Raw genomic sequence first — 22,633 nt, 5'->3', positions numbered from 1 at the left:
CCCCCAGAAGCTACGTTTAGCCCAGGACTGGCTGCCAATCCCAAGGGGGTGGCTGCTGATCCCTTCCCTGCCCCAGTACAATTGGAGGGGGGGGGGTCTGAACCCCCCCCCCCCCATCCGTTTCGCAAAATTCTCGTGCAACGTTACCAGCCTAAGCACAAGCTCGACTTGCCCACCCGTCACGGCGGGGACGGGAAAGAGCCTCCCGAGCTGACAATGGCCAGCGCACCGGGGCGAGGCGCGGGGGCTGCTGCCCCGAAGGGCTGCGGGGACAACCGGAGCCCGGGCGCAGCGGGAGGGGGGGGGCCCCCAGGCAGCTCCGGCTCAGCGGGAGGCAGCTCCCTCCATGCCCCCAGGCGGGGCCACGCCCGCTCCCCTGGGGCGCCCCCTAGCCCACGCAAGGGGTGACAGCCAAGGGGCCGCCGCCCGCCCCGGGCCCAAGAGGCGCCCGGTTCCGGGTCGCTCCGGGGGAGGACCCCCGGCTTCCTCACCTCTCGGCCAGGGAGGCTGGCAGCGGAACCAGGCGGCCGGGCCGGTCTCTATTGGCCCTTAGCGCCTGCATGCCCCCTCCGCTTCCGGACTCCCCGGCACCCACGCCGCGTTCCGCCTTCCCATGAGAGTGACAGCGGGAAGGACGAATGAGAGGGCGAGGGGAAAAAGGAAACCGAAGATAGTAACCAATCAGGAATTGAGACTGGGGCCTGGCCGGGACTTCTAGGAACAGGGGCGCTTGGGAAATGTAGTCCTCCCTCGTGGTGCCTCTGGACCAAGCGCAGGTACAGAGCGGAACGCTGCTCTCTCCTTTCATATTTTCTCCTGTCCTTTTTTCTTTTCCTTTGCCCTCGTCTTTCTCCCCTATTCTCCTTCTTTATTTTCACGTTCTCGTCTTATGCCTTCTTTATCCTCTTTCCTTTCTCTCCCTCTCACTGTCCTTTCATTGTTGCCTATTTCTTTCGCCTCTTCCTAACCATTATAAAGCGTCAGGCTCTACCATTGCAATATGATTCATCTGTGTTCGTGCCTGCAGCAATTGCTTCCCCAGTCGTTGTTCGCGTAGGACTGGAGAGTGTAAAAAAGGGGGGGGGATTTTTACATTTTCAGCGCTTCTGCAAATCACTTAAAACTTCTGCATTGCAAGATCGTGTTGGCAGCCTTTGACCCAGAGCTTTTCAGATGCATTCATTTAAACAGAAAATATTTTCCTTTACAGAGAGGTATTTAGCTGCAGGAATGCACAGAGCGAGGACGGGAGATGAAACACAAGCGGGGGGGGGGGTACTTTTTCTTGTGGCAACAGTGTGAATTTCTGTATATGTGCCATTGTCACACGCACACAAAAGTTGATGGTCCGGCGTTGTTTGACGGGGGCCATGGCTCTAGGAGAATTACTAGGGTTTTCAGAGCTGCAGGGAATCTATAATGCAACCATAGCAAAAAATGATTTTTAGTCCCCTCATAACCTGTGCACGCGGGATGTTCCCTGTGCTGAAAGCAACTCCCTACCACAAAATGTTGCAGCCACAGATGTTCATTTCGTTGCTCCCTTCTCTGGAAAATACTCTTGGTTAATCACGTTTTTATTTGAGCAGTTTTCAAAACGCCACATGTGTTAAAGGCCCCTTTGCGGTGAAGAAATCACCTTCTTATAACTCATAAAGAGCATTAGCAGCAGCAGCGATCAGAGAGAGGAATCAATAAAAAAAAATAATAATTAAAAAAACCAACAACCCTGGAGATCTGAATCCTTTGCCAGACTTGCTGGAAGGAAAAGATTGTCAAACCCCTACCCCGTCTCCCTCTCTTCGTCCGAGAGAGTTAATCACCACAAGAAAACAAACTGGGGGAAAGACGTGTTCCCTTCGCGAGTTCAGTGCGATCTGCTGGGGCTTGAAACCTTTTGCTGGTGACACATTCTGTCACTCCCATTGAGTTTGAAATGGGGCGGGGTGGGGGGTGGCATTGTATGGCAGAGCATGAAGCAATCGGACATCTCTGCTGTTGGAAGAACCGGTGCTTGTTTTGGGGGCGCGCAGTATCACTTCTAAACGCGCACCGCATGCACGCATACCTATGGTCTAAGACATTGACAAGAGGGTTCTCAGAGAGAGCGCTAGATAACCTCAACATAGGGGTTGCTACTAGCTCCCCCATAACACAGTGGGGTACATAGTCACATGGCCCACAGATTTCCAAATAAATAAAGAGGAAGCTTCGCCATCTCTTCCCTTAACACCCCCCCCCACCCGCCCTCGAAAAGGGAAAACACACCGGGCTGACATATAGGCAAACCCAACACCTGCGTCCTGGCTCCTTTTTCCATTCCCAAAGCAGCCAGGGTTTTCGAAGTAAAAATCTGTCGCGTGAACCTCCACTTTCCTTATCCGCCACTTCTCTCTGCTCAGCACAGGGCGTGAATTAAACTTTACGGGTTGGCTAAACTTCAGCGTTTTGTCTGCCGTTTGGTTACTGAGATCTGGCTATTGCTGGCAGCAACTTTTGCGGTTCATCTACTAAATTGAAAGGCAATCGAGATTCCTTACTCCAATCGCAGCCGCTTTGGATCTTCCAAGAGCAAACAAATTTAAGCAAAAAATTCTCCAGCCGACCTGGTCCGAGGGTAATTAGAACACGAGAAGGTGCCAGTAAATAATTCAAATGCAGCCTATTTTGGAAAGGCACCAGGCGCTTTGAAAGCGATCCAGGTAAGAGCAGCACTTGACATCCCTCCTCCCTCCCCGTACGTGTATTTAGCTGGAGTTGTTGGGAAGAACGGATGAAGGGCAGAGCCTACAATTGCAGGGAAAGCGGTTCCCTTGGCGGGGGGGGGGGGGGAAGGGGAGAGTGAGAGAGAAGAGAATAAATCGGGATATGTTCCTGTTGGGAAATATATCTGGTGGAATCAAAAGAGATTACATCCTCTGATCGGCAGGGATTTATCCCAGTTCATATGGTTTTAATCTGCTTTCGCTTCTACCCTTTTATGAGTTTCGAGAGAGAGAGAAAAAAAAATACCTGGTTTATTCTTCTAGATCCGCTAGTAAACTCTCATTTTGAAGGCTTTCTATCCACCGCTCTCTCATCCCCCAGCCCTCTTTCCTCCCCTGTCCTTCTTCCCCTCCTTCCGGGACTGGCGCTGAGAAAATAAATGCTTACATTTTCCTACAATGAGAAGTCACGGCTTAATGATTCATCAAAAAAATAAATAAAAAAACCCGCAACCCCCCTTCCCCCCCCCCCACACACACAGAAACATCTTATTTGGAAATATCCCCTGATCCCTTCTTATCTATGGAAGGGAGGGAGACGAGGGAAAAATTTCGGGCTGCAAATCTGGACAGCATTTCACATTTCCCTTAAAATTGCAACAGGTACCTTCTCTGGGGTTCTCGGGCAGAGGTGAAATGACAGCGTTTTTAAACAGTGCGGAAAGACAAATATAAATCAGATGATATTACATATTGTGTGTATACACACACACCAGCCAGAAGCGGGAGAATCTAGAAATGATGTGTTGCCATATTTAAAAAGAAAAAAACTCCCCATCCTAGCCGCTAAACATAATTTTCCTGTTGAAAATAGATTTTTCTTTTTTTAAATGGAAAGTATATTTCAGCCGCCTCCCTCCCCCCCCCTTCCCTCGCCCTTTTAAGGGATCGGATCAAATTATATACTGGGCGGGGGGAGGAAGGGAATGGGGGCAGAGCGTGGCGGGGGGGGGGGGAAGAATGGATAATAAATCTTATTAAATATATATTTTTTCATAAACTGATTGGCTTGCATTCCAGTGCAGCCCGGCCATAAATCAAGAGGAAAATGTGATGGCTCCACACGGTATTTAGCAAATGAAGAAAGTTGGAGCTGATCTTCAATGGCTTGGATGTGATTGCCATCCAGGGGCCGGCGCACTTGAGCCTAAGAGCTGGGGAAGAGAGAGGGAGAGGGAGAGAGAGAGGCTCTCCTGCTGGTTGGGTTTGGTTGTGGCAAGCCCCGCAGGATCCTGCCATTTCTTCCACTGACAACACCCCGGGAAGGAGGAGCTTCCCCCCGCGCCGCGCAGAAGGCGTCAGAATCCTCAATTTCCAACTTAGCATCTTGGCAGGACCTTTCGCAAAAGCCAAACGCAGATCTCGGGGAAAAAAAAAAAAAAAAAAAAGCCTCTCAGTCCAAAGGCAGCAACCACCACCACCACCAAGGGAGAGAGGGAAACAAAACAAACAAACAAACAAAAAGCGCAGCCCCGCCAGGCGAGCGAGCTGAGCGAGAAGCAGGAGCAGCAGCAGCCGGGAATCAGAAGCAAGGTGCTAATCCGCCAGCTGCCCCACCTGGCCATAGGGCTTGGGGGCGCGGGGGGGGGAGGGGAGAAAGTCACCTAGAAAAATCAAAGCGAGCGGCAGCTCCTGGCTATTCTGCTGCCCGTGTATATGTATGTGCTTGGCCATGTCGTATCCTCAGGGTTACTTGTACCAGCCATCCGCTTCCTTGGCTCTCTACTCCTGCCCGGCTTACAGTACCAGCGTGATCGCGGGACCCAGGACCGATGAACTTGGGAGATCTTCCTCGGGCTCCGCTTTCTCGCCTTATGCCGGATCTACCGCCTTCACCGCCCCTTCTCCGGGTTACAACTCCCACCTCCAGTACGGCACAGACCCGGCAGCCGCCGCCGCCTTCACTTCGTACGTGGTAAGAGCAACAATGATCGGCGGCAAGCCCGGCTAGCCAGACCTCGAGCGCGCCGGGGTGGGTTGGGGTCCACCGGGGAGCCCTGCAGAGAGCACGTTTCTAGCATCCCCTGGCAACTTTCTCTCTCTTCCCCCCCACCTCGGTATTTGTTCACACTGTTGCCCGATCGAAGGTGTCTCGGGTGAGGGTGGGGTTCTAGCAAAGAAGTACGATAGGGATCATGAAGGCAAATACTGTGTTTTCAGTTAAGGGGGGGGGAGCACGCACCAAACAGCCAATGCAAAGAAAACCTTCGACTAATGGAATTTGGTTTGGTTTCTAAATAATCGGTGGGATACCGCCCCTCATTTGGTGTTATTTTATTTTTAATTGTAAAAAATAAAATAAATCCAACGCCCGCCTCGGAAGCAGGCTGATCACCCCGTGTAAGTTTCTTCGGCACAACCTTCATTAGGCTTCCCAAACACTGCAAAGCCGTAATCCCATCTCTGCAATCCGATTTGGAAGCATTAATAACAACAACCAAAAAACGATACGGCGTGTCCATGTGCTCCCTCCCCTCCCCCCGCAATATATTTTCAGCGTAGAAAAAAATGTGTGTTTATTTGGAGGCCCCATCTGGGGTTTTTTGTTTGTTTGTTTAAAGAAAAACAAGTTAGTCTGGTCTGGGTTTTGTTTTTTCCCCTCACCAAAAGCAAGTCTGGCTGCAGCGAAAACCCCTGCGGCCCTTTAGAAACATAACAGTTGCCCATCTCCGCTCACCCAGCGTGGGTTTCGGCCGAGTTTAGCGGAGTTTCCCTGCTTTCTCTTCTCAAGCGAGTGCCTCCATTGCGGGGGAGGGAACCGTGCTGGTGCGGTGGTTGTGGGAAAGGTTATGTTCAATTAGACAGTGGGAAAAGCAATTGGTTGCTGCTTAGCACAATAATATGTCAGGGCAGAAATGGATTGTCAGGTTCGCGTTTCTTCACAAGTCAGAAACTTGGCTATTGCTGGGGGGGGGGGGGTGAATGAAGAACAGTCGCTGCCCTTCGCAGTTCTGCCCTTTGGGCTAACGTGCGTAGATTTGATAGAACAGATGTGCTCCGGAGCCTTTGTGTGTCTGGTGCATAAAGACACACACACACACACACACACACACAAGTTCTAGGCCCTTTTCTCTTTCTGTTTGAAACAGCTCAATTGGGGGGAAAGCCCAGACTTGACTGCTCCAATCTAGGAACAGCCTCTGGGATTTTCCCGTTCTCCAAACTTTAATTTGGGAAGCGAGTAATTGTTTGGGCTCTTCCCCCATTTTGTTGCCCTTTGTGTCACTGTTGGTTGTGTAGTGACAGTTGCGCTGCTCCCGACCTCACTGTCTGCTCTATGCCCGCTTCCCCCCAACCCCCTCTCCAGGGCTCACCCTACGACCACACACCAGGTATGGCAGGTTCCCTGGGGTACCATCCCTACGCGGCGCCCCTGGGCTCCTACCCCTATGGAGATCCAGCCTACCGAAAAAATGCCACCCGGGATGCCACTGCCACCCTGAAGGCCTGGCTGAACGAGCACCGCAAGAACCCCTACCCCACCAAGGGCGAGAAGATCATGCTGGCCATCATCACCAAAATGACCCTCACCCAGGTCTCCACCTGGTTCGCCAACGCCCGGAGGAGGCTCAAAAAGGAGAATAAAATGACCTGGACCCCCAGGAACCGGAGCGAGGACGAGGAAGAAGAGGAGAATATCGACCTCGAGAAAAACGACGAGGATGAGCCCCAGAAGCTGGAGGAAAAAGGCGACCCGGAGGCTCCCGAGACAGGTAGGAGGGATTGGGAAGAGGGAGAGCACACCCCAGCGGGGCTGCTGGCGCCCGGGGGGATTGTTCTAGCCTGGCGGCCTCCGCAGCCAGCTGCCTCGGTGGAGTAAGGGGAGATCGCTGCGGGGCAGCGGGTGTTTCTGCTGGGCATGGCCTTGGGGCCTCTTCCCCCCCCCGCCAGCGCCCCTGAGCCGCAGCTCGGAGGCCAGGGCGGAATGTCACCTGCCAGCTGCGGGGAATTGTGTGCGCGCAGAGGGATATGGCAGCCCGGGGATGCCCCTTTCTGCTCCGGGTGGATGTGGGGAGAACTTGGGCTCAGGATCCGGAGCCCTCGCAAACTTTCTGTGGCCCTCCTCTTTCCCCCCTTTGCACGCAGGAGGAGGAGACGAGCAGAAGGCAGCCCCGGGCTGCGAGCGGCTGCAGGAGTCCCACTCCCCGGCGGGCCAGGAGGCCGAGGGGAGCCTGAGTGACTCGGATTGTAAAGAGCCCCCGGCGGAGAGGCTGGAGGGGAGGCCGGGCCCCCCCAAAGCGGCCGGCCCTGCGGCCTTGGTGCAGTGCCCGGCCGGCCGGATCCTGCAGCAGGCGGCTGGCGGCGAGGAGATCCAGCACCAGTACCGGCCCCCTTCGGCCGCCGCCGCCCCCCACCCGGGAGAGCTGCACCCCATCACCCCCTCCAGCAACAGCACCTCGGTGATCCACTCGCCGCAGCAGGCTGCCCTCGCCAAACCCAAACTCTGGTCCCTGGCCGAGATCGCCACCTCCGCGGACAAATCGAAAGAGAGCAGCAGCGAGGTGTCTACGGGAGCGGGGCCGACCCAGGGCCCTCCCTTGGCCGGGAGCAGCACCTCGCATTCTCCGTCGCGGTCCCCGTCCGCCCAGTGCCCTTTTCCTAACAGCGCCGTCCTCTCCCGGTCTCTTTACTACGCGTCTCCGTTTTACCCGGGCTACACGAACTATAGCACTTTTGGGCACCTTCACAGCCACGCTGGCACCAACCCGGCAGCCGGAGCCCCCAGCAGCCATTTCAATGGATTAAACCAGACTATTTTAAACAGAGCAGAAAGCTTGGCAAAAGAAACTAAAATGATCAGAAGCCAATCCCAAGTAGATCTTTGCAAAGACTCACCTTACGAACTGAAGAAAGGTATGTCCAACATTTAATATTGGCTTCTTCTCCGATAACTCCCCCTGGGACTTTGGTTTTTTTTAATTTATTTAATACTTTGGCCGTTATTTTTCCACTACCACGAGAAAAACAAAAAAACAAAACAAAAATCAAAGACACACTCCTAGTCAAAAGTTTATAGTTCATAGGAAATGGCTGAGTATAAAAGAACTCAGAAATGTCTTAATCAACTGAAAACAAAACAAAAATTACACACAAAAGGAGAGATTTGTATTAAATCTTATTCTGTATATTTAATGTAGCTTTTTGTATTTAAAATTGATAATACAGTATCTTTAAAGTAACTTATGAAATCAAGACACCTGTACAGGCGTTAATGTGGTTTTTCCGTAATATAAATATATACATTTGTGTCTTTTCCCGAATTGTTTCATAGTTTTAAAATATATATATATATTATATATACACACACACAAGTTTATTTTAACTCTTTTGCCGCCTATTGATTTGTTCCCCTTGGGTATGAGCTAAAGTATAATAAATTAATAAAGGAAATAAGTATAACCTATTAGATTTTAAAAAAACCAAACCTGCAGTCGCCATTGTTAAATGCATATATTTTAATTAAAAGAAGATTTTAACAAAATCAAACCCACTTGTTTTTGCACGAGAAAATACATAACTGGTGACAAAAATAACTTTTAAAATGCTACTTCGTTTAAAAGTGGGGTTTAATTTAGAACATTAAATACCTGAAACTGATTTTCAAAGTAAGAGATTATTTCTAAACGTGGGAATCTTTAACAAGAGCACCTACTTGTTGTGGTAATTTAGGCTAATTTGAGGGAAGAAATAGTCAAAGAATGAAAGGATAGTATAGGAGATAAAATGAAGATGAGATGTATTTATGAGTGAGAGATTAAATAAGGAGATATATATACACACACACGAAACACCAAATCGAAGTACAGTACCATCTTTTAACCTAATTATTTCCAATCAGTGTCGTGTTTTATGCAAAGTAATCAGCTGGTGAACTTTGCTAATGAGTTCGATTTTATGCCAGATTTAGCCCTTATTACTATTTCAAAGGTGCTGCAGAGTTATTAAGAAGAGAGCCGGGGAATACACATTAAAATATACACTAGGGGAAAGATTCCCCCCTCCCTCAATTCATTCCCTGCCCCACGAATTTTGCATTGATATATTTGGTTAATTTGATTAAATTGGTGCTTCATCGCCGCTGCATATTGCAAGCATTGATAGGATTTGTAAATCTGTCTGTCCGGAGATTACCATATATAAACGGAGGTTGAGGGTCGGATTGGAATGTTTCCCCACATTCACAGGTAGGTGTCACACTTGTCCTGAATTTCAAACCTACCCATTTTGAAACTGGTGCTAAAAAGGGGGGGAGAGGATCAAAACGTAATCAAGGAGCCTTCAAATACACAATTCCACTATACTATACGACTCGAAAACAAAGGAAGAAAGATTTCAGCTTTACTAGATACAAATTGGGCCAGGAAAGTTTAATGCTCTGTTACCAGTTTAGGAATTTTATCATCTCTCTTTTGTAAATTTAAAAAAAAGCAGCAGCAATTTTAACCATTTTTTTTTTTAAAAAAAAATCTTGTCTATCACTTTAAAACCAAAGTTTTTAAAAAAAGGAAATCTATAGTCAAATTAGATATTCTACATTAATTGAAGCCTGCACTTCAAACTACCTCCCACGGGTATTTCAGGTTCTCAAATCTTGACTTTCCCTGCCTTTGCAATTAACTAAGCGGTGTGTTTCATTCCGGAGCAAATTTTCTAATGTTCAAAAACTGTTACATCACAAAGCTATAGGAACAAATTTGCTCTCTTCACATCGGATTTTCTGGGTGTCCGTTGTATAGGAACATATCAGTGACATTAATTGGACTGGGATATATCTGGTACTATTTAAACAGAAGAGTACTGAAACACCCATTTGATTTTTTTTAAATTATTTTTTTTTATAAGCCAGATAATTGTTTTGTAATCGCTTCAACTTTGTCAGAGCTATTTATTAGCTGTAACAGGTTTATTCATGCATATTTACATTTTACGGGATATTAAATAGTAGTTTGTATATTATGTTTTTAAAATACAGTAAATGTTCACTTGCTATACCATCTTTGTCGATAATCTGGTTTAAAGTCAAAATTGTTTCAAGCTGAAAGTGTAAATAATCAAATATTCATGGGATAATAGTATGTTATTTTGTCACTTTATAAATTATAAATGATTTTTTAAAAAAATTTAATTCTACAATCGGATCATTTATTTACACTGGGGAAAAATTATACTGAGCTGCTTTTGGGGGGTTGGGGAGGGGGTTGAGAATAAATAAAATTTATTTCTCACCCGCCTTGTTTAAATTAGGTGAAAATTTTTGGCTAGTTCTGGTAAATGAACTGCAAAACAGTGACATCAGTTCCTGGCATCATATTAGTATTTTATAAAACCTAATCTCTCAGAGCACTTTTATTAAAGATGGAGATAATATTTTGTGGAACCCTACGTTAAAAAGTCCAAAATTCTCATTGGAATAGGAAAGCTGATAATCCCACACAAGGGTGCTTTAAAAACAGGTTATACAGTTAAACAAGCATTCCTAAAATTAATCTTTTGTACTTAGTCATTTAGCGATGGATTTTTTTTTTTAAAATGTCATTATATATACACACACCTTTCCCCCAGATGCTCTTTCTACCTCTGAAAAACAACTTTGGGAATAAGTTTAGGAACCTCGTTTGTTAAAAAACCAAGTTCCTTATAATAAGGCGTATTTTGAATAGGTCTATTAGCAATCTCGATAGGGTTTTCGTTTGATGTATAAATTCCTAAGGGAACGAATCCAATTCCTCTAGGTTGCAGCTATTCAGCTTGTCGCCTATATTTACCTAGTTAAGTCTTAACTAAGATTGTAGATCGTCAATTTAATAAAACAATTCTGCGCTTCCCTCTTATCCCTCTCCTATATGAAATCTTAGATGTAACTGTTCTGGTCTTAAAATTTCAGCATCGTTATTTTTCTAATTAAAGAGCAGTAAAGGAGCATTTTTTCTCTTTTTTTTTTTTTTTTATAAAGCAGCATTAATATATTTTGACAAGTTGAAATGACCTCCCAATTTTGCAACTCAGATGATATTTTTATGAGGTCTCTAAATTGAAATACCTTATTTTTGGGTCAGCTTTTTCAAAGAGCGTTGGCGCAGTGTTCGCTGGTTAATATCTAAAAAAAAAAATCCCACCAATGACTTTTCAAAAATCTTACCCGGTTTATAAATATTACGGGTATAACATAACATGATTGTTTACATAAAGCTGGTATATACAGCCACACACACTTGTATGTATACATACATACATACTATATTCATACGAGTTTGACTGTATTTTTGTTATAATGAACACAAATTAGGTTTAACTATTCGCTGCAGATATTTAAAACTAGGTTTTATTTTCTTGCTGCAGAGTATTTAAGTAATTGGTTTAAACGCGGAGTAGATGGAAAACTTGGAATGACAACAAGGGTTCTCCCAAGACTGGTTTCAGGGTGATTTTATTTTAAAATACATGTGTGTGTTTAAATACAGTCAATACGAAGCAGTTCACTCAATATTTTGAAGGGGTTCCCTGACAGATTTCTCAAACTGGATGATTTCTTTGATAGGAAAGCTTGGCATTTTCTCCAGCCTGCATCACTCTGATTTTGCTCTGAAATGTCAATGTTGTCACAGAAGCAGTGTAATATAGACACAATAATGCAACTCTTCAGCCTCGTCTGCAAAGTGGGGTGACTGGCCCAGTGAAATGGACATACGATGGCACGAGAATGTTTGGTGGCGACTTGTATTATCAAAGGTTTCTCAGTAGCAGCCGTGTTAGTCTGTATTCGCATAAAGTAAAGGAGTACTTGTGGCACCTTAGAGACTAAAATTTATTTGAGCATAAGCTTTCGTGAGCTACAGCCCACTTCATCGGATGCATTCAGTGGAAAACAAAGCAGCCGCTGGCAGAGAGCATTTTCTTCAAAGCTAAATCACATTACGATGCTGTATCATTTGTAATCTTTAATTGTGCTACCTTTATAAATTCAGGTGACTCTAACACGTGCATCTAGGGCCACCCCAAATCCTTCAAGTCTTTTTGGCAACAAGGATTCAAACAAATTTAAAATAGTAATAGGGTTTTAAATAATAATAATAATGAAACCTAATACCGATAGCCTGACATTTTAAAATTCGAGACCAGTCCGCGCAGTCAGTTTCTAGTGCTGACATGGTGCAGGAAAAAAAACCGAACTCATCATTCCACCCCAACTAAGACTGCCCAGGAATCAGGCTCTCAGATGCTTCCCTTTGCCTCTGTGCTTGCGCGTTCCCAGGTTCTCCCACAGCCATGGGTCCAGCTAAGGGTGAGGGAAACGCCGTTTGGCTAGGAGAAGGGAGGCGGTTTTATGCTCGGCTATAGGACCCAGGCAGATTAGGCGAATGGACGGTGTATTTTATAGAGCTGTTCTATGTGAAACAAGCCTATAACACACAGAACTCTTCAGTAACACGCTGCTGGCCAGGTAAAAGCCTATCAAACAGCAAGTCAGAGGTGCTGCAAACTCTCCGGTAAATTTAAAAAGACTCGCTCTTTGGATTTCAATTTAATTCCCATTCAAACCAGATTTCCCCATCCCCACCCCTCAGTGGCGTCGGCTTCTTCCTCTGTGGCGCACCTTTACCGCAAGGACAGGGGCAAGAAGATTAAGCTCGGCAAGATCTCCAGTAGGAGCGATTTAAATTCGCCCAATTTGCCGGAAGTTGGGCTGGGCCCCCACCCGTGTTCTCCTGGCCCCATGTTGCGCCCTGATGGGAATTCGGAGCCACGCTGGAGCCGAAGGTAGCTGCGGGGCTCGCCCCGCAAGTCAGTGGCCGCTGCAGGGCTGGGGTGCGCGGCCTGGAGAGGAAGGGCTCCGCTGTCCGCGGAAGGAGGCAGAGCCGCTCGGAGTCCGATCCTGCTCTCACCGCGATCAGTGGCAACACTCCCACCGGCTCCAACAGGAGCAGGATCCAGTCCACTGGCTCGTGCGACTTCCCCATAGGGGGGTGGGGGGATATCTGACAGGGGCCCCGCTGCCCCGGGACAGACACACAGGTCGCGTGTGAGGGCAGGGAAATCGCACCCAGATAGGCACCCACTCAGGGAGTGCGTGTGTGAAGCCGTCCCAGAGACTGGGGTACTACTTGCGCCTCCCTACGAGTGTACTGACGTCTCCCGTCCTCAGCTGCAGGACGTTAGGAACAGAATTGGCCAAGATCTCAAACAATAAAAACGAGTTCAGTGATGGGCATGGAGGTTAGAGGTGTTAAAAGCAGTTGGTAAAGTAGCGTCACTGCGGGTCATTTCTAACGTGGAAATAGGCGTCATTACAATGCTTTTAAGGGGAGGGGGAAGAGCAGGGGGAGAAACTCCCCTAGAAATGCAGCGCGGGCCCTAGAACTGCCCTGGATGCTGAAGTCCTGCAGTTGCCTCGTTCAAGGGGAACAGAAAATTTGCTTTGATTTTTAAACTCACCTTACCCGTTCCCTGGTGGGTGTTTGTTAGACAGCCCTTGGCTCCAACGAGAGGGGCTTTCCCAGCTGGCAGCTGTCCTCTATAATTCGAGGGGGGGGTGTCTGCCCCTCACAATCCTAAAGCATATTTGGAAATGAAGACAGCGTCCAAAGCAGAGGAGCCACTCACCTGTTCGGGCTTAGGCAGCCTCCCCCCACCTGTTGAAAGCAAAGTACCCCCCTAGTGTGGGATCTCATCCTCCAGCGAACACCCTGGAGTTCGCTTTCATTGAACACGGTATCTGAACCATAATCAGGAAGGGATTGGGCACGGAGATGTATTTTTGATGAAAGGCCTGGCAAATAAGGATAAAGGTAAAACTAAGCAATAATGAGACCCCAGCAGCCATATTTTTTCAACAGCAAATACTCACTTGTTAAGGCCCTTACGAAAATTAACAAGAAAAAAAACCCAGGGATGGAGGGGGCATCTATTCTTGCCGAGAGGACCTGGATGGAAAAGATCCAAGGCTACCTCACCCTTGGGTTGAACATTTCAGTTGGGGTTGAAATGTTCCTTTTCCCTCCCCAAAATAAAGTTCAGCTTTTCAGTGAGAATCAGTCAGCGACTCCGATTATCCTGCTGGGTCCTCCCACGTTTGAAATAGAAAACAAGCCTTAATTCTGATCCGCAGACACCCAACTGCTTTCCCTGGAATAGCTGCTTTTTCAATTGTCTCTATTAACCATATAGAACGTCCCTGCCATCTAGCATACCAAATACTACAGTAATCGCTCTCAGAGTAACCGAGCATAGCTTTCTATGGAAGGCATATTTTTATATAAGCGGCTTACAGAGTTGCTTTTTACCCCCTCTTTTCCTCTAGTAAGATGATCTAAACAGAATATTTTCTAGTCATGCCCAAGAACGACTTCCAAGCTTTTCTAGAGCAAGGAAATGCACTTGGTCAGCAGGTTTAAAAGGCGATTGAAAATAAATGTAGCCTTCATTTCGGAAGCAAAGGAACCCTTGTTTAAAACCGATTCCCCGCCTCTCCCAAAATGTGGCCAGTATAAGTGTTTAAAAACAACAAACAAAAACCACACCCCCAACAACCACAAACCCCATAAGAATTGGCTTGATAGAAGATAAACTTCTTTTTTGCAGCCTACATAGGTCAAAAAGGTAGAATAGCTCAAAAGAGACACTGTAAATGCCAGCCAGACACCCAACAGCACAACTCAATCAGCTGATTGCGGACAGCTTGGCTATTTAATCATGCAGCTCGGTTCTGTTGACAAACAGAGCGCTGTGCTGTTAATTATTGTTATTACGCAGATGTAGAAGTCAGGTTTCTTACGTCCGGCTTTGCATTAACAAACCACCAGAGAAACATGCTCGAGTCAGCCTGGTCTCTAGCGCAGAATCGAATTCAGCACAGAAAGTGTAAAGGGATCTCTCCCCCCTCCCTTTCCCCTTTTTATATGACTTGCTTAGATTATTAGTAAGGACATCTGTGGCTGGCAGTGGAACAAGTGTTACCAAAAACAGAACCGGCTGTTTTTCCAAATGAGCAATATGTTAATTCTTCATCCCCCCCCCCGGTTTCTTTAAAACCTGGCACAAATACATCAATAGCGGAGAATAAGGAGTCTTTGCAGAGAACAAGTGGCAGTTTTGAATTTACCTTTTGTGTGTGCCTCAGATGCAATCTTGAGGCATTTTTCGTCCTCTCTCCCACAGAAAAAGAGCGTTAATCTGCCCTATCTTGGGACCCAAAAGAATTGGAGTGGAGTAGATATTCACTGAAATCACATAGGGGAATAAGGGTCTTGCTTTATTGAATCATCAAATCCCAGGAATGAAGCTTTTAATTAATTATGGGTGCTAAAAATTCAGGCCAGCTGTTTCTTTTTACTTGGCTCCGACAAAGACAAAGTCTATGCCGAGATCTTCTAAATCACATTCACTATAAATCATTCCCCCTCAATGATACTTCTAGCCACGAAATGAACCTGTAACTGACAGATGGTTTATTGTCCCCCTGCATTCCTCTACCCTGTACCTAGCCAGGATTTTTAAAAATAATTTGTCCAAGCAAGTTCTTGACTATTAATGATCCAGCACTTAAAATGCTCTCTCCCCTCGTTTAAAAAAACCCAAACCCTGCTTTGCAAATATTTATGAATAAATATGTCTGGGTGAAGTGAGAGAGGGCAATTACACAGCCGACTGCTACTTTAAATAGATTGTGAGAGTAGCTTAGCTATAAAAACAAACAAAAGTAACAAAAACAAACAACACATCCCCGGCTGTCCCTAAATCTCGGAGTTCTACTTGTGGGTAAAGGCTGCACGTGATTCTTGCAGCTGTTTGAGGGTTCATCAGAAAGCTCCTGCCCAATAACAAAATCCCTGCATTAAACCAGACAGCTCCTATTAATAAGCACTGCATTTTACAGACTAATATACACTCTGCCGGATGTCTCCTTCCCCTGCTAACTCTTCTGATTTTTGAGAGCCAGCTCCCCTCTTGTTGAAAGGGAGCCGTTCTGCAGACACGTGGGGCCCGATCCTGCAGAGGCTTACCCGGGGCAGGACTGCAGAATCGGTCTCGTACAGTACATGGCAGAGCTAAGATTTACCACTGCACAGATTTATTTCACTGTAGCAGAACAGAACGAACCCCACGTCTAGACATGCACGTTAAGCGCGCTGCCAACAATTAATACCCACGCCACGCTGCCACCCAGCAGCCTGATTCGATAAGAAAAAAGTTACCGCACCAGCGAGGCGCCACAGAAGCAAACGGTGACCCCATCCCACGCGACCCAACTAATTCTGTTCAATCAGAGAGAGAAATTCGATTCAGCTTTATAGACAGAATCTATTTGCCTCGAGTCATTCAGTCCTAACCCACGCCTGGGGATTTTTTCCCTCTCGCTCGAAACGTCTTTGGTTTCAATAAGTTGGGATTACGTTATTCACTAGTTTTACCTTATTTAAGGTGCGTTATTCAATAGTTACCGACGTTATTTCACGGGACACTGCTCTATGCATTTGAGGGTAAAACAGGCGCAACATTTCTTTCAAACCTGTTATTGCTCCTCCCTGTGTTATAGTGTATAAGGGACCAGTAACAGGCTCTGATCCTTTCGGAGCCGGCATTCCCCATGATCGCAGGGACCAGTGTTGAATGCTAAAGGGACGCAGGATCGACCCAATCCTGCAGTCATGGACGTCCATGCCAGCGCTCTCTGGGACTCCCAGGGGAGCAGGATGGGGACCATAGTTTCTAAAACATTGTTCATTTCGAACCGCTGAGATTCCACTGGGGCTTTCGCAGGGTTCTCAAAACGGGCTAAATCACTAACCAACCTATTGTTTGTTTGTTTTGAAAAGGAAATTGGACTCGGAGACTTGGAAAGAGTTTCCAAACCATAACTACCAGCAACCAGCGTTTTGAACTAATTTTTTAGCGACCCCAATCTATCAGACGACTTCTCTCATTTTGATTTTATATACGTTTTAAAACATTCTGGAGACAATTAGCTGATTTTTGTAACTTGTGTGTGTGGGGGGGGGGTATTCGTTTGGCCTACAGGTATATCGCTACCCCCAGAAAATACTCCAGGAAACAGCAGCACTTGACTGTGGATAGTTTCTTTGAGGGTGGTAGATTTGTTTAATTGTCTTAATTGCCTCAGATGAAAGCAATCTGTATTATTTTTACGGTTAGTTTACAGAAACACGTAAGAGGCAGCCAAATGATTATTTAACTGAGCTTTCATTTGCTTCCGATCAACATGTACAACAGTTCTACAAACAGGCTGAGAAGCGAAGCACAAATTCTGCTCCTTTTGGTGGTACTAATTTAAGGAAGCTGTTCCTTCGTTTTCTGTTGGCTAACTCTTTTTCCATATTCACCCCCCCCCTTTTTTTTTTTAAAGAAAGAGCAGGTTTGCTGTATTTCCAGTGGCAGAGCCATGTGTAAGCGAGCAAGACAAGTAAAGATCCAGACTTAATGTTCTGTACGTTGACTCCGTTGATTTAAAATAAAATAAATGCCTTCTGTTTGGAAACCCTTCAGTGTTTTTTGATTGACAGTAAACCTCATGCCAGGGAACTCTAGTGGTTTGACAGACTACTTGTAAAAGCTTCAGAAATCAGTTCGCCCCCAAATACCAGAAAATAAATGTCCTCACCACACTGTTACTCATCTGTTATAATTAGAGCATGTTGGAACTTGCAAGGAGTGTTCTGAGAACAGGTCTGCTTGGTTGATGCAGGCTATTGTGGAATAATTGTCCCTCTTTCCTTCGTTTATGTTGGTTTCTGTAGACATTAAAATGGTGTTTTGGTTAACGTGCAGACACCGTTTGCTGACTTTCACCTGTTCCACAGTATTACTTTCAAATCTCTTGCCTCCCACCTTCACTTCAGGGGATCCTAAAAGTCACCCTCATCTAACAGGTTTCACCGAATGCATCCGATGAAGTGAGCTGTAGCTCACGAAAGCTTATGCTCAAATAAATTTGTTAGTCTCTAAGGTGCCACAAGTACTCCTTTTCTTTTTGCCTCATCTAACCTAAACCGGTATATTTTGTCCAGCCACCTCTTTCCCACTGAAATTGACTTATCTGCGTAAAGCAAGCCACAGAACTCCCCACACTCATGCTTGATGGATACAACTTTAAATGTGCACTTATTTAATTGGATCAGGTCCCCAGATAAAAGAGATAAACGGGCTCCCAGTTTGCCAAGTTATTTTCAGAGGCATGCAGTGATGTGTGGAAGGAAAGTTAATGAAGAAGAGAAGAGACACACTGTACTTAAAATACCTTGGGTCTAGACTCGTTGAGAGGACGCCTACCCTTTACCGCTTTTAAGCAAAGGAATTATTTGCCGCTTATTAGGACAAGTGGTGTTTGGAGAAGGGGAATCAGCAACACCCTTTGTTAAACTATTGGAACCTAGCACCTTGCACGTGTTAACTCGCTTCCCTTCAGCTGTAGTTGAGCGTTCTATTGATATGGAATCACTAAACCCTGCGGTTTTTCTAATAGAGTAATTGCTCCAGGCAATTAGTCTACCTTAGCTTACGTGGGGAAGGGATTTACTTCAACAGGCAATTTATACCCCCCCCCATTAACCCCCTTTAAAGCTGTCTTTCCTTGTTTCTTCTCCGTGTTCTACATCCTTATGCATGAGCCATTAACAGACGGTTATTGATACAAACATAGTTTGGGTTGCTAACGGCCTTCCAAAACAAATTCTCCGGCTGAATGCCAATGTCTGCATGCTGGCTGGTGACAGCTGATTAGTGAAATGATTTACGGCCAAGTTTAAAAAAAAAAATACCGTCAAAGGCAGCAATTTGAAAAAAAGATAAGACTGCACACCCTCAAGGCTTTCCACTAGAAAGCCCCCCAACAAATCTAAACCTACACTACAAATACCTGAAACACTCAAGGAATCAATTGGTCGCAGATTAAATACAGTCTCGATTACGATTTTCCCGGGTAATCTGTTACTCCTGACAACAGCAACCTCTAGATTTATGCAGCCACCCCTCACCTGTCCACCTGGCTCCCACGGAATATATTTCACAGCGCTCCAGCAGGGATACATTTGTGATATTGCTACCGCTTCCCCAGAACAACGGGATGAGATTAAGCCCTGGCCCCGCCACGCACAAGGTCATCTGACGTCATTGCAGTGGGAGGCAGCCCTCCTTTTTGTTTCAAGACCTTTCTAATGCTCATTAATTGATTAAAAAAAGCCCCCCGCCTTGTCCCCGTCCCCCTCCCCCCGTTAGCTCTTCTTCATAAAGAAAGCTTTTGCTCTGCAATAAAGTAAGAGACTTTGATCCCAGATCATCCTTTTAGGCCTTTCCAGCTGAAATCAGCGGAGAAACTATGTGGAGTTATTGTTCGCACTTGCTGCACTTCTGATTCAGAAAGAGCTGATTTATTAGCTTGTCAAGGGAAGCATTGTTCAGGAAGGCAATCAAAAAGCACTTACCTAGCTAAACTAAAATTACTGCCTTTTCAGTGGCTAATTTGTATAACTCCCATGGAGGAACTTGGGAAGTGTTTGATGAGGCATAAAATGATGATTAATGAATTTATTGGCCTGCTGCTCATCAAATAGGAGTAGTATATCTTTCCTCTATTGGGCGTGGGGTCTAATGCTACATGTCTGTGTAAAGCAAGTCCAATATGATCTCCGTTTTAGCCCCCTTTTAACCTACATGACCTGAAGAATAGCTCCGTGTAACAGAGGCAACATCAGGGGAGTGCGCAGACAAAGGGCCTGTTTGATAAAATGGTAAATGAGAAATGTGAGGAAAGTTGCTGGAGGGATGGATCTGCTCAGTTTTCGGCTTTTCAATCACTTTGACTACTGAAGGGGGAAGAATGTAGAAACTAGATAAGGTGTGAGGGGGGGGAGACAAACCAATTTTAACTTTCATAAAGGATCGAGCCAAGCAACTTTATTGCTGCTTGAACGAAGGAGCACAAGGAAAGGCCTGGCGTTCCTAAGCACGCCAGCTAGACAGCCTTTGCAGCGAAACACACCCGGTTTTCATACAACATTTAAGATTAGGGTTAGTGCTCCGGTCGGATTCCTCACCAATGATTCGATTCCCTTCCTTACCCTGAAATGTCTTTCCCTGAATGGTGCTAGTGCTTGAATGTTTCAGAGTAGCAGCCGTGTTAGTCTGTATTCGCAAAAAGAAAAGGAGTACTTGTGGCACCTTAGAGACTAACAAATTTATTAGAGCATAAGCTTTCGTGAGCTACAGCTCACTTCATCGGATGCATCCGATGAAGTGAGCTGTAGCTCACGAAAGCTTATGCTCTAATAAATTTGTTAGTCTCTAAGGTGCCACAAGTACTCCTTTTCTTTTTAGTGCTTGAATGGTTATTTTGGGGCACGTGATCATATCCTCCTTCCCAGTTGTTAAGAGGAGAGAGAAACACATCAAGTACCCAGGTAAGTGCCAATCACCTGCGATTCTGTTTTTATAAGGGCCCGTGGATACCCAAAGAAGGTTTTATGAACAGGATGCCCTACTTGCTGCTGCGATCACAACAGAGCAGTTAAAATACTTCTGTTTCCCGCTAGAGCTCTTAAAGATTAAGCTTCCTTTGCGTGCTGAAGTTAAATATTTTCCCACGTAGGAGTACACAGTTCCACCTCCAGTCTGCCGTTCGCTATTGCTAAGGTTCTCAAGAGTAAGAAAAAGTGGGGCCCTGTTTTGCAGAATTACGGATTATTTTACTTAAATAACGTGGGGGCATTGTAGCCTCTGAACAAGTTCAGAGAAGTAGGTAACGAGAGTACAAAGGGGTGGGGAGATCACGGCAGCATTCGGGGCGGGCCCTTTTAGTCTTTCCTTTACCCCCGCCAGGCTCCAGCCCGAGAACGGGGACGGTGATGTGTGGGTCGGAGAGGAAAAGGCCCCTGGCAGATGCCAGTCCCGACGAACTGCCCCCATTCTTCCCCTTGCCTGTGAGCAGGGCAGGGCAGCAGAGGCCACTCCTCTTCCAGGGGTCTCACAGCTCCAGGATCAAGCTAGTGGCAGGGAGCACGGCGTTAGCCTGCATCTCCGCGTGCTCTTTTCTAAAGCCATTGTAGCGAATTTGTTGCCTGAACCCCCACCACTGAAGTCAGGGGAAAAAAACAACCAAATACTCCTGTCGATGTCAATGGGCTTTGGGATCGGCGCCCCCAGCGAAGGGGATGAGCGTTTGGGGGAAGATTTGTCTGCGCTTTAACAGCGCTTTCAATTCAACGGCAAATATTTGCAAAACTTTCCGGGCTCCCTATGTGAGAAACGTGCGTTGGTGTCCACAGCGCTGTTCGGAACTGGTTGCTGTAGGAGGACAGCAAGAAATCCCCGACCGCTCTCTCTGCGGAAACAGAGCAAAAATGTCTGGAGCCTGCCGGTGACATAATGAATCAGGCATGCACCTGATGTTTAAAAGAGCAGAAAACATTTATTTTAACGCAGCCAAATTGGTGCTTGTCTAGTTGTCTGCGACAGTTTTAGCTAAAAATTATCCCCTGGGAAATAAATGTTTATAAACACGTTCAAATAGCACCCCCTGACACAAACCTCTCATCAACATCCAGCTCAACAAATTTTATCTTCAAGTCCTTGACCTGTGACTGCTTTTACAAATGCTCTCTGTTCATTAGCGATTTCAGGTCACGTTCAGTACCTGTGTCACCAGCACATAGTGAAGCTGTAAAATAGACATATTGAATACCAGCTGCAGTACTATAGTGGCTTGTTCCCCCCCCCCCCAAAAAGCAACAAGATCTTGATGAAAAAAGACGTAGCTATATCTGCATAATTACGGCAATATTCTAGGTCTTTAGTGCAACAGACCTAAAAGGCTGACTTACATGATTAAATATGTATTGCTAAAAGTTACCAACTGCATAGTGTGCCTCGCATTAGACAATGACAGTTTTGGGGCGTAATTGCTTTAATGTGGGCAATTAAGACTAAGTGCATGCGATTTTAGTGTCTGCCCTACATTCTTCTGAATGATTACAATGATCAATACACATGATTTGTAAGTCGCTTCCTATTGATCCAATGGTAAAATGTTTGACCTTCCTTTGAGGAAGTAATTTGCTAAATTATGACACCACGTAAAGTCTTTCTTAGTTCAAAGGTGAGGGGTAATGGTGCACAGGGAAAAGGGGGGAGGGAACTTTTCTTTTGCCTGAAAGTGGACTAAATAATATTTCTGCCAATCCTGACTCCTCCTTTGTAGCAGCGAGCCCATTAATTTTGTCTTTGAAACCAACTGTGGAAAAATTACATTGAAAACTTTATTTTTCTTTACTTTCAAAAACTTTCTCAAATGAACTACATCCATTTACACTTTCATGCCAAAGCCAAGGATCCAAGCTTGATAGTTCTTGACCATGTGAAATTTATGCTGTTTGAGTGGTAATGGGATAAAGTATGCCAAGGCAAAGCTAGGAAAACAGAGCATTTTGCCATTGCTAAGAGCTGTAATTATATATATTTATGTATGAAATGTCAATGCTTCTCAGGTTCTTCACCACAGCTCTTTTTGATTTGTATCATCAACACAGGATAGGCTTTAGCAGATCACATTATCATGTAAGTAAAAGCTGTTCTGACAGAAAAATAAGAAAAGTACTATACATAAAGGGTCTATGGAGCTATACCACTAAGTGAATGGTTAATAGAAGAAAGTAGATCAATTTTGATATGAGCTCTGTGAAGACTTTGATTTACAAAGCTGACTTTAGGGAGTGGAGCCAGTGTGTGACCAGAAAGAAGAAACACCCTCTGAGAAGCTACAGAACATTTGCAATGATTTACACTTTAAGAAGAGGGTTTTGGAACAAACTTGCATATTCCTACATGTTGAGATGTAAAGGAAAGACGAGGCATCTCACATG

The 22,633-nt window shown here is 45.7% G+C and overlaps 1 protein-coding gene and 1 long non-coding RNA gene across 3 annotated transcripts; one reads left to right on the top strand and one right to left on the bottom strand.

Moving 5' to 3' along the window:
• Window positions 1–3,687: 3,687 nt before the first annotated feature.
• On the top strand, window positions 3,688–9,218 carry IRX5 (iroquois homeobox 5). 2 transcript variants are annotated; one of them, XM_043494819.1, is made up of 4 exons: window positions 3,775–4,298; window positions 4,453–4,680; window positions 6,073–6,478; window positions 6,852–9,218. In XM_043494819.1, exons 3-4 carry the CDS (start codon window positions 6,100–6,102, stop codon window positions 7,634–7,636), a joined length of 1,164 nt encoding a protein of 387 aa, XP_043350754.1. In that variant the 5' UTR covers window positions 3,775–4,298; window positions 4,453–4,680; window positions 6,073–6,099; the 3' UTR covers window positions 7,637–9,218. The 2 variants fall into 2 exon arrangements, with proteins under 2 accessions (XP_038223667.1, XP_043350754.1); XM_038367739.2 differs by having other exon boundaries at window positions 3,688–4,680.
• Window positions 9,219–17,387: 8,169 nt separating this feature from the next.
• On the bottom strand, window positions 17,388–18,942 carry LOC122456250. Its single transcript, XR_006275027.1, has 2 exons — window positions 18,755–18,942; window positions 17,388–17,512 (listed from the first exon to the last, which is right to left on the bottom strand). It is a non-coding gene; the product is annotated as an uncharacterized LOC122456250 (long non-coding RNA).
• Window positions 18,943–22,633: the final 3,691 nt, after the last annotated feature.

The sequence above is a fragment of the Dermochelys coriacea genome, chromosome 12, assembly GCF_009764565.3.
Source record: "Dermochelys coriacea isolate rDerCor1 chromosome 12, rDerCor1.pri.v4, whole genome shotgun sequence".
Lineage (NCBI taxonomy): Eukaryota > Metazoa > Chordata > Testudines > Dermochelyidae > Dermochelys > Dermochelys coriacea.
This window is presented reverse-complemented; position numbering and strand designations above follow the sequence as displayed.